Source organism: Cannabis sativa, chromosome 3, assembly GCF_029168945.1.
Source record: "Cannabis sativa cultivar Pink pepper isolate KNU-18-1 chromosome 3, ASM2916894v1, whole genome shotgun sequence".
NCBI classification, from domain to species: Eukaryota; Viridiplantae; Streptophyta; class Magnoliopsida; order Rosales; family Cannabaceae; genus Cannabis; species Cannabis sativa.
In genome coordinates this window covers 3,962,704-3,978,795 of record NC_083603.1, presented here as the reverse complement: position 1 = coordinate 3,978,795, position 16,092 = coordinate 3,962,704, and the positions used below count along the sequence as shown (strand labels likewise).

Sequence of the window (16,092 nt, the reverse complement as noted above, 5' to 3'; positions counted from 1 at the left end):
ATTTGAGCTTGAGCATAGTCAAATTTGGGTAAAAATGAATAGACATATCAATATCTTTAAACTAAAAAATTACAACAACAAAAACTTACCATAAGCTATGGCAAGATCTTCAAGATGTAAGTCCTAAATAAATTATTACCTCATCAAACATCAATACAAATGTTTGCAAGAGAAAAAGAAAGAAAAAAAAATGAAGATAAAAGGTACAAAGATAAATTACAATGCTATATAGTCCTATGACTCTATTTTGTCACTTATAATTTGGAATAATTTTTTGAAAATACCAAACTAAGGTGAATCACATTCTATTCTTTACATAGATGACTTTCTTATAAAAATACACATTGTAAATTGAAATTAAAAGAAAAGAAAAAATCACAAGCTCACTTTGCTAATCTAATACATCTGCATTTGAGTAGAGGGCAGTGAATAACATTTCCACTTCTGGTTCATTTTTAATGGCTTCAATGAACTTGTTTTTGCTCGGTTCATCGAGTAGAATCGGACCCACGTGAGTGACACGCGCCAATAACCTAGCGAGTGGCATCCCGGTTGATAGATTGTCTTCTCCACATTGAATTCCTATCTCTTTGATCAATTCATTCACCACTGATTTAAGTGCAACTTCAGCAACATTTGTGAATTTGGCACTGCAAGATCATTAAAATACAGATTTACCCCTTGATGAATATTTTATTCTAAATTTCGGGAACTCACAACGGTCGAATCAATGATTGGATTAATCAGACGATTATTGATACTCGAAAAAAATTGATAACATCTAAATACATTAAGCAAAGTCAACAACAAATTCTATTTTTCACAAAAATGGAGACAAAACCCGCTGCCTTGTCTTGATCCTAATCAAAAAAATCGAAAATCAAGAGAATGCTATGAGATCTTGTAGCATATACGAGTGAGGCCTTATCGATTGGTATTACACAAAAGAAATCAATTATATACACTAATATAATTAGATCTGCTTTCATAGACAAACCTGGGATTGCGGTCCAGATAAGATCGGCTCAAAATCATAGGATCCTTTTCTATCAGATTGGAAAGGTTGTGTTAGGCCCTAGGATTAGTATGGTATGCTAACATACAGTAAATAATAAGGGTATATGAGTCTTTGTGTGGGAGGCTAGTTTGAGAGGCGATTTACTATATATAGTTGTGTAAGGGAATTAGAAAGGGTATCCAACCAATGTATTGAGTAGTCACTCTTTGCATCAAAAGAGCCTAAGGGCTCCCATCAATTGAAACTATCTCATACATTCAATATATAATTCCTACTATTTTGCTAGTGTTCTTGAGTTTGGAGTTTTCGGTTCTTATCAGGTTGTTACACAAAACGTACTTCTAAGTAATTGCTCCATAAATCCTATACTATTTTTCAGTCCATGAAATTGCTTATTTGTTCTTAATGTTGAAAAGAAAATACTAATGAAAATTGAAGGCCGCTAGATTTTTTTCTTAAATACTTTAAATAAAACACCATATGCTTTGCAAGATCATCATCCCATGCATGGAATAGGTAATTCTCAATTAGATTTAGAGCACAAAAATCATGTCAATCAGAGCAAAACAAAAGTATTTGACAATTCAAATAACAAGAAAGAAAAGCCACACAACTATCATCATCCTTTTATTAAGTTCTTGGACAAGGTTTAGTAAACATACCTCGATATCACCGCTCTTGTCTCTAACATAAGAAGGTCAAATTTGGTAAAATCCGAGATACCCGCTTCGTCACTGCTGGAGGATGCATCAAGCTCTCGTACATGAGCATCGTCAGGCATTAAGAAATCCACCCAAAGATGGGGACTTCTTATGCTCTTGAAGGTGTCAAGTATTTGCACAATAGTTTCGTGAAGAACTGTCGTGTCGAAGAAATCCCGCAACTGTTTTCTGCAAATGACAAGCTTGCAAAACTATTCAAGGAAATCTTCAATTGTTGATCAAACATGATACCCTTAACATTTCTAAAATTGCAAAGTTGCTAAAGCAAATAGGTGCCTTCGAATTTTGCTTAGCAAGTTATGCTACATTAAACTGGCAAATTACACATGCCTCTCTCACTATATAATATTTTATATATATAGGGCATGATTATAGCAGGGACACCAATAAGGGCATCTATCTTTTTGGTATTTGAAGAAATTATAACTTAATTTTTTTATATGATGGTCTTCATTATGGTTATAGTAAGAATCTCACCCGTTTTTTAAAAATTCTAAATAATTTACGATATTGAAAACATGTTCAAGCACTCTGTTGCACACGTGTTTTGTTTCTTTGCAGTTGAATGTTTGAACCATGTTTTTTAACACTATAAAGCATTCTAAATTGAGTAATTTGTGGTATAAATACATAAATTTAACTCCCAGTTGCAAATAAATACTTTAGTATAATTTTTTACGGTAATAATACCTATTATAATTCTAGAACTTTTGTAAGTACTAAACTGTGTTAAGAGTCAAGTAAACTGTCACGTGGCAATCCCTGATTGGTTTAGGTTATTAAATTTTTATTTTTTATTTAAAAATTAATTTAAATATACCAGTAAAAAAATGACACGTGGATAATAACTTGACACTTAATGATCAAGTACTTACGGAAATTTTAAAAATATAACTTAAATATTATTACCGTCAAAAATTAAACGTAAGTATTTAAATGCCACCGAGAGTTAAACTTAGGTATTTACGCCGCAAATTACTCTTCTAAAATTTTCGAAAAATAAGTAGAATATTAGTTATAACTACAATATACATAATCCTATAAAAAAAATTGAATTATAATTTCTCCAAGTGTTTAAAAATAGAGACGTCGCTACCAATAGACACGAAAGTAATGTCCCCGCAGTAGAATTTTCCTATATATATATATATATATATATTCATATATATAAAGATAAGAAATTCAACACATCTAACCACAAGATTATGAGAACAACCTTACCCTTTGATAACATCTGTTACTGCTGCCTGCATATTTGAAATCAATGCAGATAGGCCATTAGTAGAAAGAAAATCAGCACAAGCCAGAAACTTCTGTTGGTCATCCCTGTCAATGAGATCACCATCATCCTATAAACAGAAATAATATCGAAAAAATTATTCAATGCTGAAGAGAATAAGCATATTTAATGCAACTGTTACCGAACATAAGCCATACCAATCATCAACCACTAGAGTTGAAGCTATAATAAGCACAAGTGTGTGGTAACACAGGATTCATTTTTCTTTTTCAGTTACCAAAAGAAAATAAAATGATAGGAAGGTAACAAAAAATTTCATAACATGCTCGAAAGCAGTGTTGCTAGAAAGCAGCAGCAATGAAATATAAGCAAGTCTGCATTGGATGAAATCTAAATTGTTCTACATTCGTCTATTTGCAGAAACCGTAACTCTAATTAGCCACCTCTAACCCGATTATGCATTGGGTCCTAATTAGAACTTTATACAAAATGGGACCAAAAGTTTTCCATGAAAAAAACTGAACACAACAAATTAATTCTTTTCGCATAAAAATGACGGCAATATGATGGAAAATATTTAGAAACAAAATCCCTGTACAGTGATCTTCCCTTCATAGTGTGTTCTTTGTAAGAAAGCTCACCTCCAACTTAAATATAGAGAACAATTTTTCGTTAAGGATAACAGTGTAAATCGATCACAATGGTCATCCACTCCACTTAGCAAACATAGGGAATTTCCCGTCTTCTCGTAATAATAAAAATTATGGAAGATGATATTGTGGTGATCAATCAAACACAGGAAAAAAAAATGAAGAATTTCTAGATTTTAATTGGAATAGTTATTCAAGCAATAAGGTTTCATGATCACAAGAAAATAAAAGCATAAAATACCTGCATAGGTAAATTATTACCAAACTAGTAGAATGGGATGAATAATGTAATGATGGTAGGTTTGAAATTGGAGCTCCCCACTAACCCAACCCTACAATATTTGGGAAGCTAGAAACTTAAACTGTTCTATAGGTGCCCAAAAGGGACGCTAAGACCTTGCGGGAGGCCTGACCATTGAGACATCAAATACTGTCCGAGAACGCAGAGAATGAGTTGGCTCCTACATGTAGTAAACAAAACAAATGGAAAAAAAAAAATAGATTGACAATGGTGATTTCAAATTTCGATAACCTTCACCAAACTTAAGTAAAATAACAGAATTTCGATTGCTATGCTACAAGATCCCCAACATCTGGTTTGCAATTTATTTACTGATAATTAAAATCCCAGTTCTTTTACTTTCCTGCACTTCACTTTTAATCGAGTATCAGCTATATAGTGCCCAAAACATTACTTTTCCTATCTTAACAATCCCAGCTACAAATTTTGCACTGCCCCTTTTTCCATTTATTTCCTTGTATCTGTATATTTTGTTAACTGCTGACACTGCACGAAGGGACTAGAAGACACCAACTTAGAGCTTGATGAAAAAGAAGAAGAATCAAGAACTATGCTAAGTTCTTGAACAAGCTTATATTTTGTTGCAGTGTTGTCTAGGATAGGGGATCCGTAACTGGTTATAAGTACTGCCACGTTTCATCGGCTCTAGGTACTAGAATGAGTATCGATTTCACCTCCTATTCACCACGGTTTTTAACTATTTTCCTTGCTATGATTATGTAAGGTATAATAAAAAAAACTACTTTGGGAAAAACCTATATGTGGGATAAAAAAACAAAGTATAGAATCCAAGGATCGAAACAAAAGTAGTAGAACAAACATGGTGATCCACTGATCCTACCCGAAAGGAGCACAAGCCAGACAGTTATGACCACCTTTTCGGTATTTATGATAGTTTTTCTTGGCCAAAAATAATCCAACAGTATGGAGTGGAAGGTAGAACTCAGAACCAGATAATAACTCCTCCAGAGATTTTCTCATGAGACACGATATGGTCATCAATCACTTACACCAAGACTAAATGAAGAAATTTACCGATCAAACTACTCAAACTACTCAGCAGTACTTTCTAGTCACTTCTCATCATAACAACTAATGCTTGTCTAATGAAACAAATCCATGTTAAGCAACACAATCAAGTTACCGTTGAATGCACCAAAAAATTCATTATCCCATTCATTAACCAAAGATCTAGGCCGTGTCTAAAATCCAAATCAATATCAACTATCTAAAGTACTTGTATGAGACGCTCATTGGATACCTTGATCGGTAACCACGCCTGTAAAATTCGTACTCCAAAAAGTACTTGACTACTTGTTCCCTCAAGAACAGTGGGAGAAAATGATACCACCGTCTCCCCGACAAGTAAATCTGGTAGCTAACCAACAATGGCAACATAACAATACAATCCTATATCAACTCTAACTTCATGACTATCAAATTAACAATCAAATTCTGGTGGAATCTGTATATCTTAATAATTGCTTGAAAATCATAATAGACAGATAGAGCAAACTACAGAAATAGTAAAACAAGGTCGATAGGTTCTTACAAGAGAATGGATACTTCCGATATGACGAGCAGTATCAATATACAAATGTCTCCCCAATATATTGACCTGAACTCTGATATATAAGCTTAATAATGTCATTGTCCATAATGAGAGCACCATTCTTGTGAAGCCTGGAGATCAAAAGAATAACAATCCGAAACTCAATCGTTAAGTTATTAAAACCTAGAAAATTTTAAAGTAAACACAAAAGGGACTAAAGATCCATACTCAAATATTTAAGTTTATCCCATAACTCAAGTTTCTCTGAAGATGTCAAATTATTTGGCTGACCCTTCCCTTGCATTAGCCTATCAGTAAGGTGAGAAAGCCGCAACTCTTCTTCTATTCGACTGCTTAGAAATTGTATCGCGTGTGGTAATGTAGTCGTATCAGCTATTCTCTGGATGTTCTCAAAATGAGATTGCAATCTATAAATATCAAACATATAAAAAAAAACACACAAACAAGCCCAATTATCAAATTAGTAAATTATACAAGTCAAGCACAACTCAAGAAACCAAAAGAAAGAAAAGTTATGAAGATTAAGAAGTGTCATTACTGGTCTTTGACAAATTCATCAACTCTTTTCCTTTCATTGGCAAGTTCTCTTTCCAGATCATCAAGCCTTTGTCTATGAGCATTATATAGCTTATACAAAACATACCCACTTCCTAAAACCCCGGCTGAAACAAAAACCTTCTTCTTATGTCTTCTCCAAAAGTCCCTATTTTCACAGTGGTCAACCATAGTCAATGGACAGTCTATTCACAAATAGAACCAAGAAATCAAACAAAATAAAACAATACATGAAACCCCATCAAGCAGTGAAGCTTAGAAAATTCATAGCCTTAAGAGAAAACTACCAATCATTAACAAGACATATATATATAATTATCACTATAAAACCAGAAAATGATAAGAACCCATCACAGAAAAAAGGAAAGCAAAACTATAACACAACAATTATTGAATAAAGATCTAAACTTGGGAAGAAAAAAACAATAAATAAAAGACTAACCTTAATGAGGAGAGCATTTTGCTGCTATGAAATCCAACAGTCCATTGATAGGGCTTATGATTCCATTAAAGTTTAAACAGAACAAATTGAAACAAACAAGGCCAACAATATATAAATATATAATTATAAGAAAGGAACAAAAAAGATTATAGCTTGAATTGAAGGTGATGACAAAAAGTTGAAGCAATAAAAAATATATTTTTATATTAAAAAAAAACTGAAAATAGATAAATTGAAGGGATAAATGTTCTGAAGAGTTGAAAAGCAAAGAATTTTAAGAAAACCCTTAAAACAGTGATGATGATAATAATAATGAAACAGTGAATCTTTGTATGGAGAAAAGAGTAGGGATTGAGAATCAGAACCGAAGAAAACCAAAGAGTGGTTCCCAGGATTTTTGAGGGTTTTGGAGAAGAAGATTCAAAACGCTGCGTTTTGGATCAACAAAAATAGATATTATTTTTTTTAACCTATTTTTCTATTTTTATTTATTAAGTAATATTATGAGAATTGAGGATCCTATTCCCTACTACAATAGAAATAATAATAATAATAATAATAATGTTATTATTGTTATTATGAGGACTTTCCTAAAAAGGAAAATATGACATATATTATGAGGATTTTTTTGTCAAAATGATGTGGATTTGTTAAAAAAATATAGGGAAATTTTATTTACACCCTAAAAATGTCTAAAGACACCCCATTTTAATAATTTTTATTTTCTATGAAATTTATATCTTTAATTGTAGTAAGTTTTTTAAACTTTTTTCTTCCCATTCATATTCTTAAAAAATATACCTATCAAACAAAAATAAATTATATTTTAAATACTATGACAAAAAAATTAAAATAAAAAATTATACGAAAGTTTTTTTTAAAAAAATAAAAAGTATATATACATGAGTTAGAAAAAATTATGAAAATAAAATCAAAATGAGTATTGAAATTAACATAAAATAATGTGAGGACAAATTTTGAAAAAAATATTAAGAGTAATTTTTAAAAATTATTTAAGTTTATATTTTTTTTTAATATTGGGGTGTATTTATCATTTTATGGGGTGCAAATAAAACTCCCCAAAAATATATATATTTGAGAATTTTTTTCTTAGATTAAATGTGGTTATTTAATAAAAATTATTGGATTTTTTTTCTATTAAAGTTAATGGTTAAAATTAATACCGTTAAATCAATCAATTAATTTTTTTTTAAAAAAAAGTAATCTTTAAGTATTTAAATTTCATTTAAAAATATCAACAAATTTAAATAAGAAAATTCTTTATTTATATAAATCGTAATTTAAATTTGAATTAGACGTTAATTCAGTTAATTTATCATACTATAACAAATTTATTAATAATATTATGTTAAGTATCTTATTTTTATTATTTAATAAAAATAGTTAGATATTCTTTATAAATAAATTTAAAAATAGATTAAATTTTAGGAGTTTTTTTTTGTCACTTTTTACACTTTAAAATAGTTTTTTTATCATTTTTATGGAATTCCACACAAAAACTCTTATAACAATTAACGGAGCAATCTAAATCGCAACCAACATCTGTATAGCAACTCACATAAAAACCACCGGAACAACCCAAATCGTAAATTTGAAAAAAATAGTATATAGGATAATTTTCTAAATTTTATATTTTTAAAAAATATAATTAAATTGTATTAGATTTAATTTTATTATTATTATTTAAATTAATAATTAAATAATAATAACTTTCATCAAACATGCATTATATAATAATAACTTTCATCAAACATGCATGTTTGGGGATTTGTTTAAAAAAGGAATAAATATATTATTTGAATGTTTTTTTGAAAAGTAAAATAATAATAAAAAAGGAAAGAGGGTGAGGCATCTTCTAGCTTTTGGGGCGTTAGCCAAACCGTGAACATCTTAATTAGCATCTCGCCTAATATGATAGACACAAACAAAATGATAAAAATAAAAACATACATTTTTTAATTGAGAAAAAAAAATAAAATTTAAATAAATTTCTCAACAGATTTTCTAACAAAATTTATGGATTTTGGGCAACGGTCCCAACCTCCTTACTCCGAACATGTTTAAAAGTCACTATTTTTAAACAACTATCTCCTCATAAGTTTAAACTTGTAAAAACATGCTTAAAATATAAATTTAGACAACACCACTTCCACGCGCCTTATATCTTCTCAATCGAATAGCGAAAATATCTTCCAACCAAAATTTATTCTCTATGCTTTGAGTCGAATAGATCTTCTAGTTTCTTGAAAATACTTACACTCGCATAATTCATGTTGAAAGATTTACGGTCTATGGTTCAAACTCCTAGCCAATAAATTTTCATGCATCTCCAAAGCAAATTTTTAGTTCACAACTTTAATAGTATGTATTTATAGTTGTGGTTATCCAAATCCCTTCATTTTTCTCTCCATTTTCAACTTAGAAAATGTGTTAGACTTAGACATTATATTAAAAGTAACCAAATCATGCCAACACTAACTTAAACATATTGTGTTCAATATATTTAACAAGATCTCATAGAATCGAGCTTAATCTTTGAATTTACAATATCTCTCATAAAAATAAAAGTAACCCAACTTGTAAATAATGAAATTGAAAAAAGTCTAGAAATGGACATACTTACTCAAAAGCAAGAGAGAAATAATTTTTAAGCGAGTTGCAAGTGAAAGGCGTTGGAAACTTGAGCAAAAGAGTAATCACTTACCCTTATATAAAAAGAGAAGGATGTGTGTAGGAACAGTATCAGTGATGAATTTATAAATTTTGTTAACCGTAGGCAAAAATTCAAAAATTATATTTAAAAAGAGCATAAACATTAAAATAATACTAAATTGCAAAATATAGAAGGGTGTAAACGTCAAAATCTACATAAAAAAACAACTCAATTGAAATAATACATATTAACAATTAACATTTAGTGTGGGCTTAAGCGTTCCATAGGCCATCTCCAATGCACCTCTAAAAATTCAAATATACTCGTGTTTGACACTAAAACCATTCTAATTATCATTTTAACTAAATTGTAAATATTATCATATATAAACAATGAGATATTGTAGATTACACTTTTTTTTAGTTTTTAATATTAAAATAATGTGTTTATAATTAAATTTTTGTATTTTTATATGTATTGTAACTTGAGATAGTTTAATAAGGGAAATTTTACTTTTTGTCCCTAATAAAACCCCCAATATCAAAATTTAGACCCTCCACTAATTTGTACAAATTAATTCCATTCATTACATGAACTTCCCATTTTACCCCTTTTTTTTAAAAAAAAAAAAATTGTTAAAAACTAAAAAACTTCCCTCTCTCTTCCCTCTCGTGCACCTCTCTCTCTCTAGAAAAAACTGAAAATGCTTCCCTCTCTCTTCCCTGTCGAATGTTTATTTTTCGGTGGGCGGTGATGGAAAACCGGAGCACACCCCAATCACTCAAGAATCTTACACCATTATAATGGATAAGTTGTGTTTTGAGCATTTTGTTAGACTTTATGTAGTTTGCGTTCGTTATATGTGTCGTATTTGTTGAAACTGGTATTTTTTAGTTTGAAATGGTAGAGATCTTGCAGATCTAGTTTGCAGATCTAGTTTTCTGTCAAAATCTGGGTTTTTCAGATGTTATCGACAGTTTATCGATAGAATATCGATGCTATGTCGATATCCTGCTAAGAAAGGTCAGGGATGACCATTATCGACATGTTGTCGACAGTTTGTCGATATCATGTCGATTAAAAAGCAAATTAACATACATAAGTTATTTGAGAATTTGTCGATACAAAATTGTTGACACACTATCGACATGATGTCGACATTCAATCGATATCACACTTAGCAATCACAGAAAGCAATTACATCACATTGTCGCCAACATATCGACATACTGTCGACATGCTGTCGATATTCCAAGTATGATCACGCCTATTTAGCAAACAAAATTGTCGACACAATGTCGACATGAGGTCGATATTATCACACAGAAAGCAATTAAAATCACATTGTCGACAAAATATCGACATACCATCGACAAATTATCGACATTTTATGTCAAAATTTTTTTATTCTCATTGTGTCGATATCCTATCGATACACCTACGACATCCTATCGATATACATTAACAACACAGATAATTTTATTGGTCAAACTACTTTCAATTTTAGGGTTAATTTGCTTTTTAATCGACATGATATCGACAAACTGTCGACAACATGTCGATAATGGTCATCCCTGACCTTTCTTAGCAGGATATCGACATAGCATCGATATTCTATCGATAAACTGTCGATAATATCTGGAAAACCCAGATTTTGACAGAAAACTAGATCTAAAAGATCTCTACCATTTCAGACCAAAAAATACCAGTTCTAATAAATACGACACATATAGCGAAAGCAAACTACATAAAATCTAACAAAATGCTTAAAACACAATTTATCCATTATAATGGTATAAGATTCTTGAGTGATTGGGGTGTGCTCCGATTTTCTACCACCGCCCACCGAGAAACAAACATTCGACAGGGAAGAGAGAGAGGGAAGTTTTTTCAATTTTTTCTAGAGAGAGAGAGAGGTGCACGAGAGACAAGAGAGAGAGGAAGAGAGAGGGAAGAGAGAGGGGGAAGTTTTTTTAGTTTTTAACAATTTTTTTTAATAAAAGGGTAAAATGGGAAGTTCATGTAATCAATGGAATTAATTTGTACAAATTAGTGGAGGGTCTAAATTTTGATATTGAGGGTTTTATTAAGGGCAAAAAATGAAATTTCCCTTTAATAAAATAGTATAATAATAAAGAATGTTTCTTAGTGTGAATTTTAGTGTTATGATTGGAATTGAAAAAATTGCTTATACCATTGGGGTTGCCTTTAGACTGTAAGTAGGTGTGCTAATGTGTAGGGGTAATCTTGTCCAAATTTCTAGCATATTTTTGCAAGTAAAATTTATAGGGTATAATATTTCAATAATTGTGACTTTTTTTTTTTTTTTGAGAATCATTGAATAATTGTGACTTTTAATTTTAAACACATGAAATCTATGCTCTTTCCCAAAGTTGTCCCAACTCATTGAATTATTATTACTTCTCTCAATAGTTTGGTAGAGAAACAAAGTGAAATGAAATTAATTTTGGGTGAGGAAAATGAAATAAAATATAAAAATGAGATTGTTTGATAGAAGAAAATTGTGATAAAGAAAGGTAGAAGAAAAAATAGTGAGTGGACCCCCTAAAATTTTTTATCTCCAAATTAAAATTTCATACAAATAAATATGAAAGTGACTAGAGATAAAAATTCAGCAAGAATTGACAAAGAATTATCTTTTAATCTTTTTTATTTAGAGATTTTTATTTAACTAAATTATTTCATTTGTAGTACTTAAGTACTTGTAATATTATTATTTTTTTGGGATTATTTCACAAAAACATAAAAACAACAAAACAATTACAAAAATACAGTTTTACGGAATTTTAAACATTTTTACGATTTTTTTGATTTTATTTACAAAAATTACAGTCTTTTTATGTTGTAATCTTGTTAATTTGTTGTTGATTATTTGTTATCTGTATGTTATTTTTTGTTGTTATTTTCATGTTATTTTCATGTTACTTTTATGTAGTTTTCTTGTCGATTTTATGTTGTTTTCGTGTTATTTTTTGGAAAACCGTAAAAATGTAAAAAAATATTCTTTAAACGTAAAAATGTAATTATTTTACAAAAAATAGTGCCTTATGTAATTATTCCTTATTTTTTTTCAAAGTAAAAGTAATTTGAATTATTATGTTATAGCATAAGTACCTAATTTATTTTTTAGCCAAAATTCTTAAGTTTGTAGCATTTAAGTAATAAGTACTCAAATTATTTTTTGGGGTTTTTTATAAATACATTTTTTTATATATTTTTTATTTACATTGTTACGACTTATATTTGTTTTTTATAATTATATAATTTAAATTAAAAAAACAAATATAAAGTTTTGAAATTACAAAATATATTTTTCTCATCAAAAAGTAAAGAATGTAAGAAAATAACTAAAAAACAACGAGAAATTAACCTCACAACAAGTATAAATAAACTGTAAAACAACTAAAAAATATCGAGAAAAATAACCTCATGATAATTATAAAATAATCAAAAAATAATATCGAATATTTTATTATTTTTATTGAAGAACGTATTTTTATAAATAAAAAAAATTCATCTGTAATTTTTTTTTTCCAAATTAACGTATTTTTGTATTTTTTTTTCTCATTTTGAATTTTAAGTGTATTATGTAAAAGTTTCTTTTTTCCGCAACATAAGTGTACCCAAATTAAAAGGAAAGTGTAGGTAAATTTAAGCACTAAACAATAATCAACCCAATTCTTTATTATTATTCAAAGATATTCTTAAGAATAATTATAGACATACACTTTTTCCATACATCATAAATAGTTTTAAGAATTACATCATTTTTAATTGTGTAGTTAAAATTTATAATGTATTATTGTGTAAAAAAAATGTTTAAATGTATAATTTCATTATGTCACGATCATTACTATTATTTTAAATAGGATACTAATTATCTTTTGATTCTTTATACATTGCACATAAAAATAAAAATAGTTTTTTTTAATAATTAGGTTACTATTTTATCTTTTGATAACTCTATATGTTTTTCTTCATGTTGATTACAAATTACAATTTTAATATTATGGTCAACGTCGGTCTTGAAATTAATTGACCCTAAGTAGTAACAAAATTATTATGTATTTTCAAAGAAAAATGTGATAGATTAAAAAATTACTAAAATAAATATTTATAATTTTATATTATATTTTTGTTTTTGGATCCTAAGCGGATACCTAGCTTGCCTTAGCTCAAATCAATCCTAATTATGGTCCATAAGTTGAATAATCACAATCCTAAGCAACTAGACAATCTTAATAATGATACCATGGAAAATGGTTTAAATGGCTAACTAGTAAATATTCACTTAGAAAAATAGCAGCTTTACATTGTTGTCATTGATATATGAGTCAATACAAGATTAACACAAAATTATGAGCATTGCTATTAGGCACCAGTAGTGCCTAGCATCTTTGCGACATGTTACGTTGCGATTAGCTAGCGATACTCCCTAAAAGCTATTATATTAAATTATATGAGACCCGATACTTAGTTGTACCAATAGCGATATTGACACATAGGAGAGTGCTAGGTACCATTAATGCCCTTTAGCATTTCTCCAAAATTATATATAATAAGAAGAGTTATGATTTAACAAATAATATAAAAAACCCACAAACTATTTTATAGGCACAAAAGAGTAATTCATCAAAAAGTGGTCACAAGTGAGATGAGGTAAAAGAGATAGGAAATAAAATTGAGATAATTACACAAAGTATTATTTTTTTGTAAAAAATTTACAATTTTAAGTTCAAATACTTTTTTTTTATATATTTTTACGGTGTTTATAAAAATAACATTAAAACAAAAATAAAAAATAACATACAAATAACAAAAAATCAACAATAAAATAATAAGAGTACAATATAAAAATACATCAAAATACCGTATTTTCTGTAAAAAAAAATCATAAAAATTATAAAAATATTTAAAATTATGTACAACCATATTTGTATAATTTTTTTTTTGTTATTTTTATATATTTATGAAATATTCTCAATAAAATTTGTGAGAAATACAAGGCATTGTTGCCAACAAAATAAGTTTAATTGAAATATGTGGTGCTTGCATTGTAGATGGCCTAAAGTGTCATCTCTTTTGGTATTAAGACATCTTAAATTGTCCTTAAAAAGTGGTAGCTCTTTTAGGTAGGATGTTGGCTACTTGACAAGAGTGCCTTTTTAGATTTATTATCTTTGGTCTCAATTCTCAACATTAGAGAGTCTTTCAAAATACATGATCTCTGTTCATATGATCTCTTTATTTGGGCAAATTATTAATGAATGTAAACAACTCATGTTAGAGTTGGGTCATATTAGTATTTTTTTTCGTTAAACGATCAGCAAATGTTGTAGCTCATAGTTTTGCTAGAGCTTCTCATTTTCATTCTGGTTGTATCTTCGGTTTGGAGAATGTTCTAACCGATTTGTTACCTTGTTTGGTAACGGAGTTTGATGGTTAATAAAATTTAATTTTCCATTAAAATAAAAATAAAAATACATGAACCAATTGAAAGTTACATTTTTTACATTAAAGTTTTATTTGTCTAATTTTTTAAAAACGTATTTCGTGTCAATCACAATTTTAATGTTGAGACTCACAAATTGGTTAACTTTTAATTACATGCAATAAAGTACTACACCTTTTGCTTATCATTTGTTATAGTTTTAATTTTTTTTGTTAATTAAATGTTACCAATACCCAAAAAAATCGTTCTTAAAAGAGAGAGAGTTATATATTGGGAAATTTACATAAAATAATATTTTCGGTAAATATTTTACATTTTTAAGTTGAAATATATATTCCAATATTTTTACGATGTTCTATAAAAACAACAAGAAAATAATAAAAAATAACCACATGAACGTAGCAGGAAAACAACATAAAAATAATATATAAATAACAAAAACCCAACAAAAAAATAACGAGAGTATAATATAAAAATAATATTAAAGTATCAAAAGATTGGCTGCACTTTCCAGTAGGGCTACCTTGTTACGACTTCACTCCAGTTACTAGCCCTGCCTTTGGCATCCCCCTCCATGCGGTTAAGGTAACGACTTCGGGCATGGCCAACTCCCATAGTGTGACGGGCGGTGTGTGTATTTTTTGTAAATAAGATCTTAAAATACCGTAAAATACTTAAAATTTCATACAATTGTATTTTTATAAAAAAAAATTATTGTGCTTTGTACATTTCTGAAATGATGCTTTATATATTTTGAGTGAAAAATTTAGGCCCAACACCAACAATTGGGCACGCTCATCCCAACAACCAAAAAAATGAAATGGGTTGTAATTTTTTGTAATTACAAAAAAAAAAAAAAATAAATAAATAAATAAAAATTACAACAATGTTTAAAATTAAGGTTTTTACCATATTGAAATTTTCAAAAATTTTCTTTTACTTTTTTTTTTTTTTTTACTGTGGAGCAGATTTTTTTAAAAAAATACTGTGCAAGTTTTATACTGTGTACTGTGTAAAGTTTTTACTGTTGTTCTACAATTATTTTTTAGTTGTTCTACTATTGTTTTAATTGTTCTGTTTTGTTGTTTTACGGTTGCTAAATAAAAAGACATTATTTTTGTAAAAGATTCCATGTACCAGTAAAATTGTAAACTTTTGCCTAAAATCTAATATTTTGGTAAAAATCCCTTTAAAATTCCTTATTTTTGTGTATTTCTAAAATAATTCCTTATATATTGGATTATTTACACCACATACTGAAATTTCTATTTTTTTTTATTTTTTTTACCATGGTGCAGAATTTTTTTCAAAAATACAATGTAAGTTTTATACTATGTACTATGTTAAACTTTTACTGTTGTTCTACTATTGTTTTTTAGTTTTCCACTATTATTTTTAGTTGTTCTATTATCTGTTTCACTGTAGTTATATAAAAACATAGTAT

The 16,092-nt window shown here is 28.6% G+C and overlaps 1 protein-coding gene across 1 annotated transcript; it reads right to left on the bottom strand.

Moving 5' to 3' along the window:
- Positions 1-112: 112 nt before the first annotated feature.
- On the bottom strand, positions 113-6,968 carry LOC115711492 (peroxisome biogenesis protein 3-2). The gene is made up of 7 exons (XM_030639832.2): positions 6,502-6,968; positions 6,043-6,207; positions 5,712-5,911; positions 5,484-5,614; positions 2,962-3,089; positions 1,681-1,908; positions 113-650 (listed from the first exon to the last, which is right to left on the bottom strand). Exons 1-7 carry the CDS (start codon positions 6,516-6,518, stop codon positions 392-394), a joined length of 1,128 nt encoding a protein of 375 aa, XP_030495692.1. The 5' UTR covers positions 6,519-6,968; the 3' UTR covers positions 113-391.
- Between the last annotated feature and the right edge of the window lie 9,124 nt (positions 6,969-16,092).

Bases quoted from the DNA above. Each gene is read 5' to 3' on its own strand.
- LOC115711492 (XM_030639832.2), bottom strand. The intron at 3,090-5,483 runs GTAAGAACCTAT...TTCTGTTTATAG, and splicing joins TCGGAAGTATCCATTCTCTT to GATGATGGTGATCTCATTGA. The intron at 651-1,680 runs GTATGTTTACTA...ATGATCTTGCAG, and splicing joins ACAAGAGCGGTGATATCGAG to TGCCAAATTCACAAATGTTG.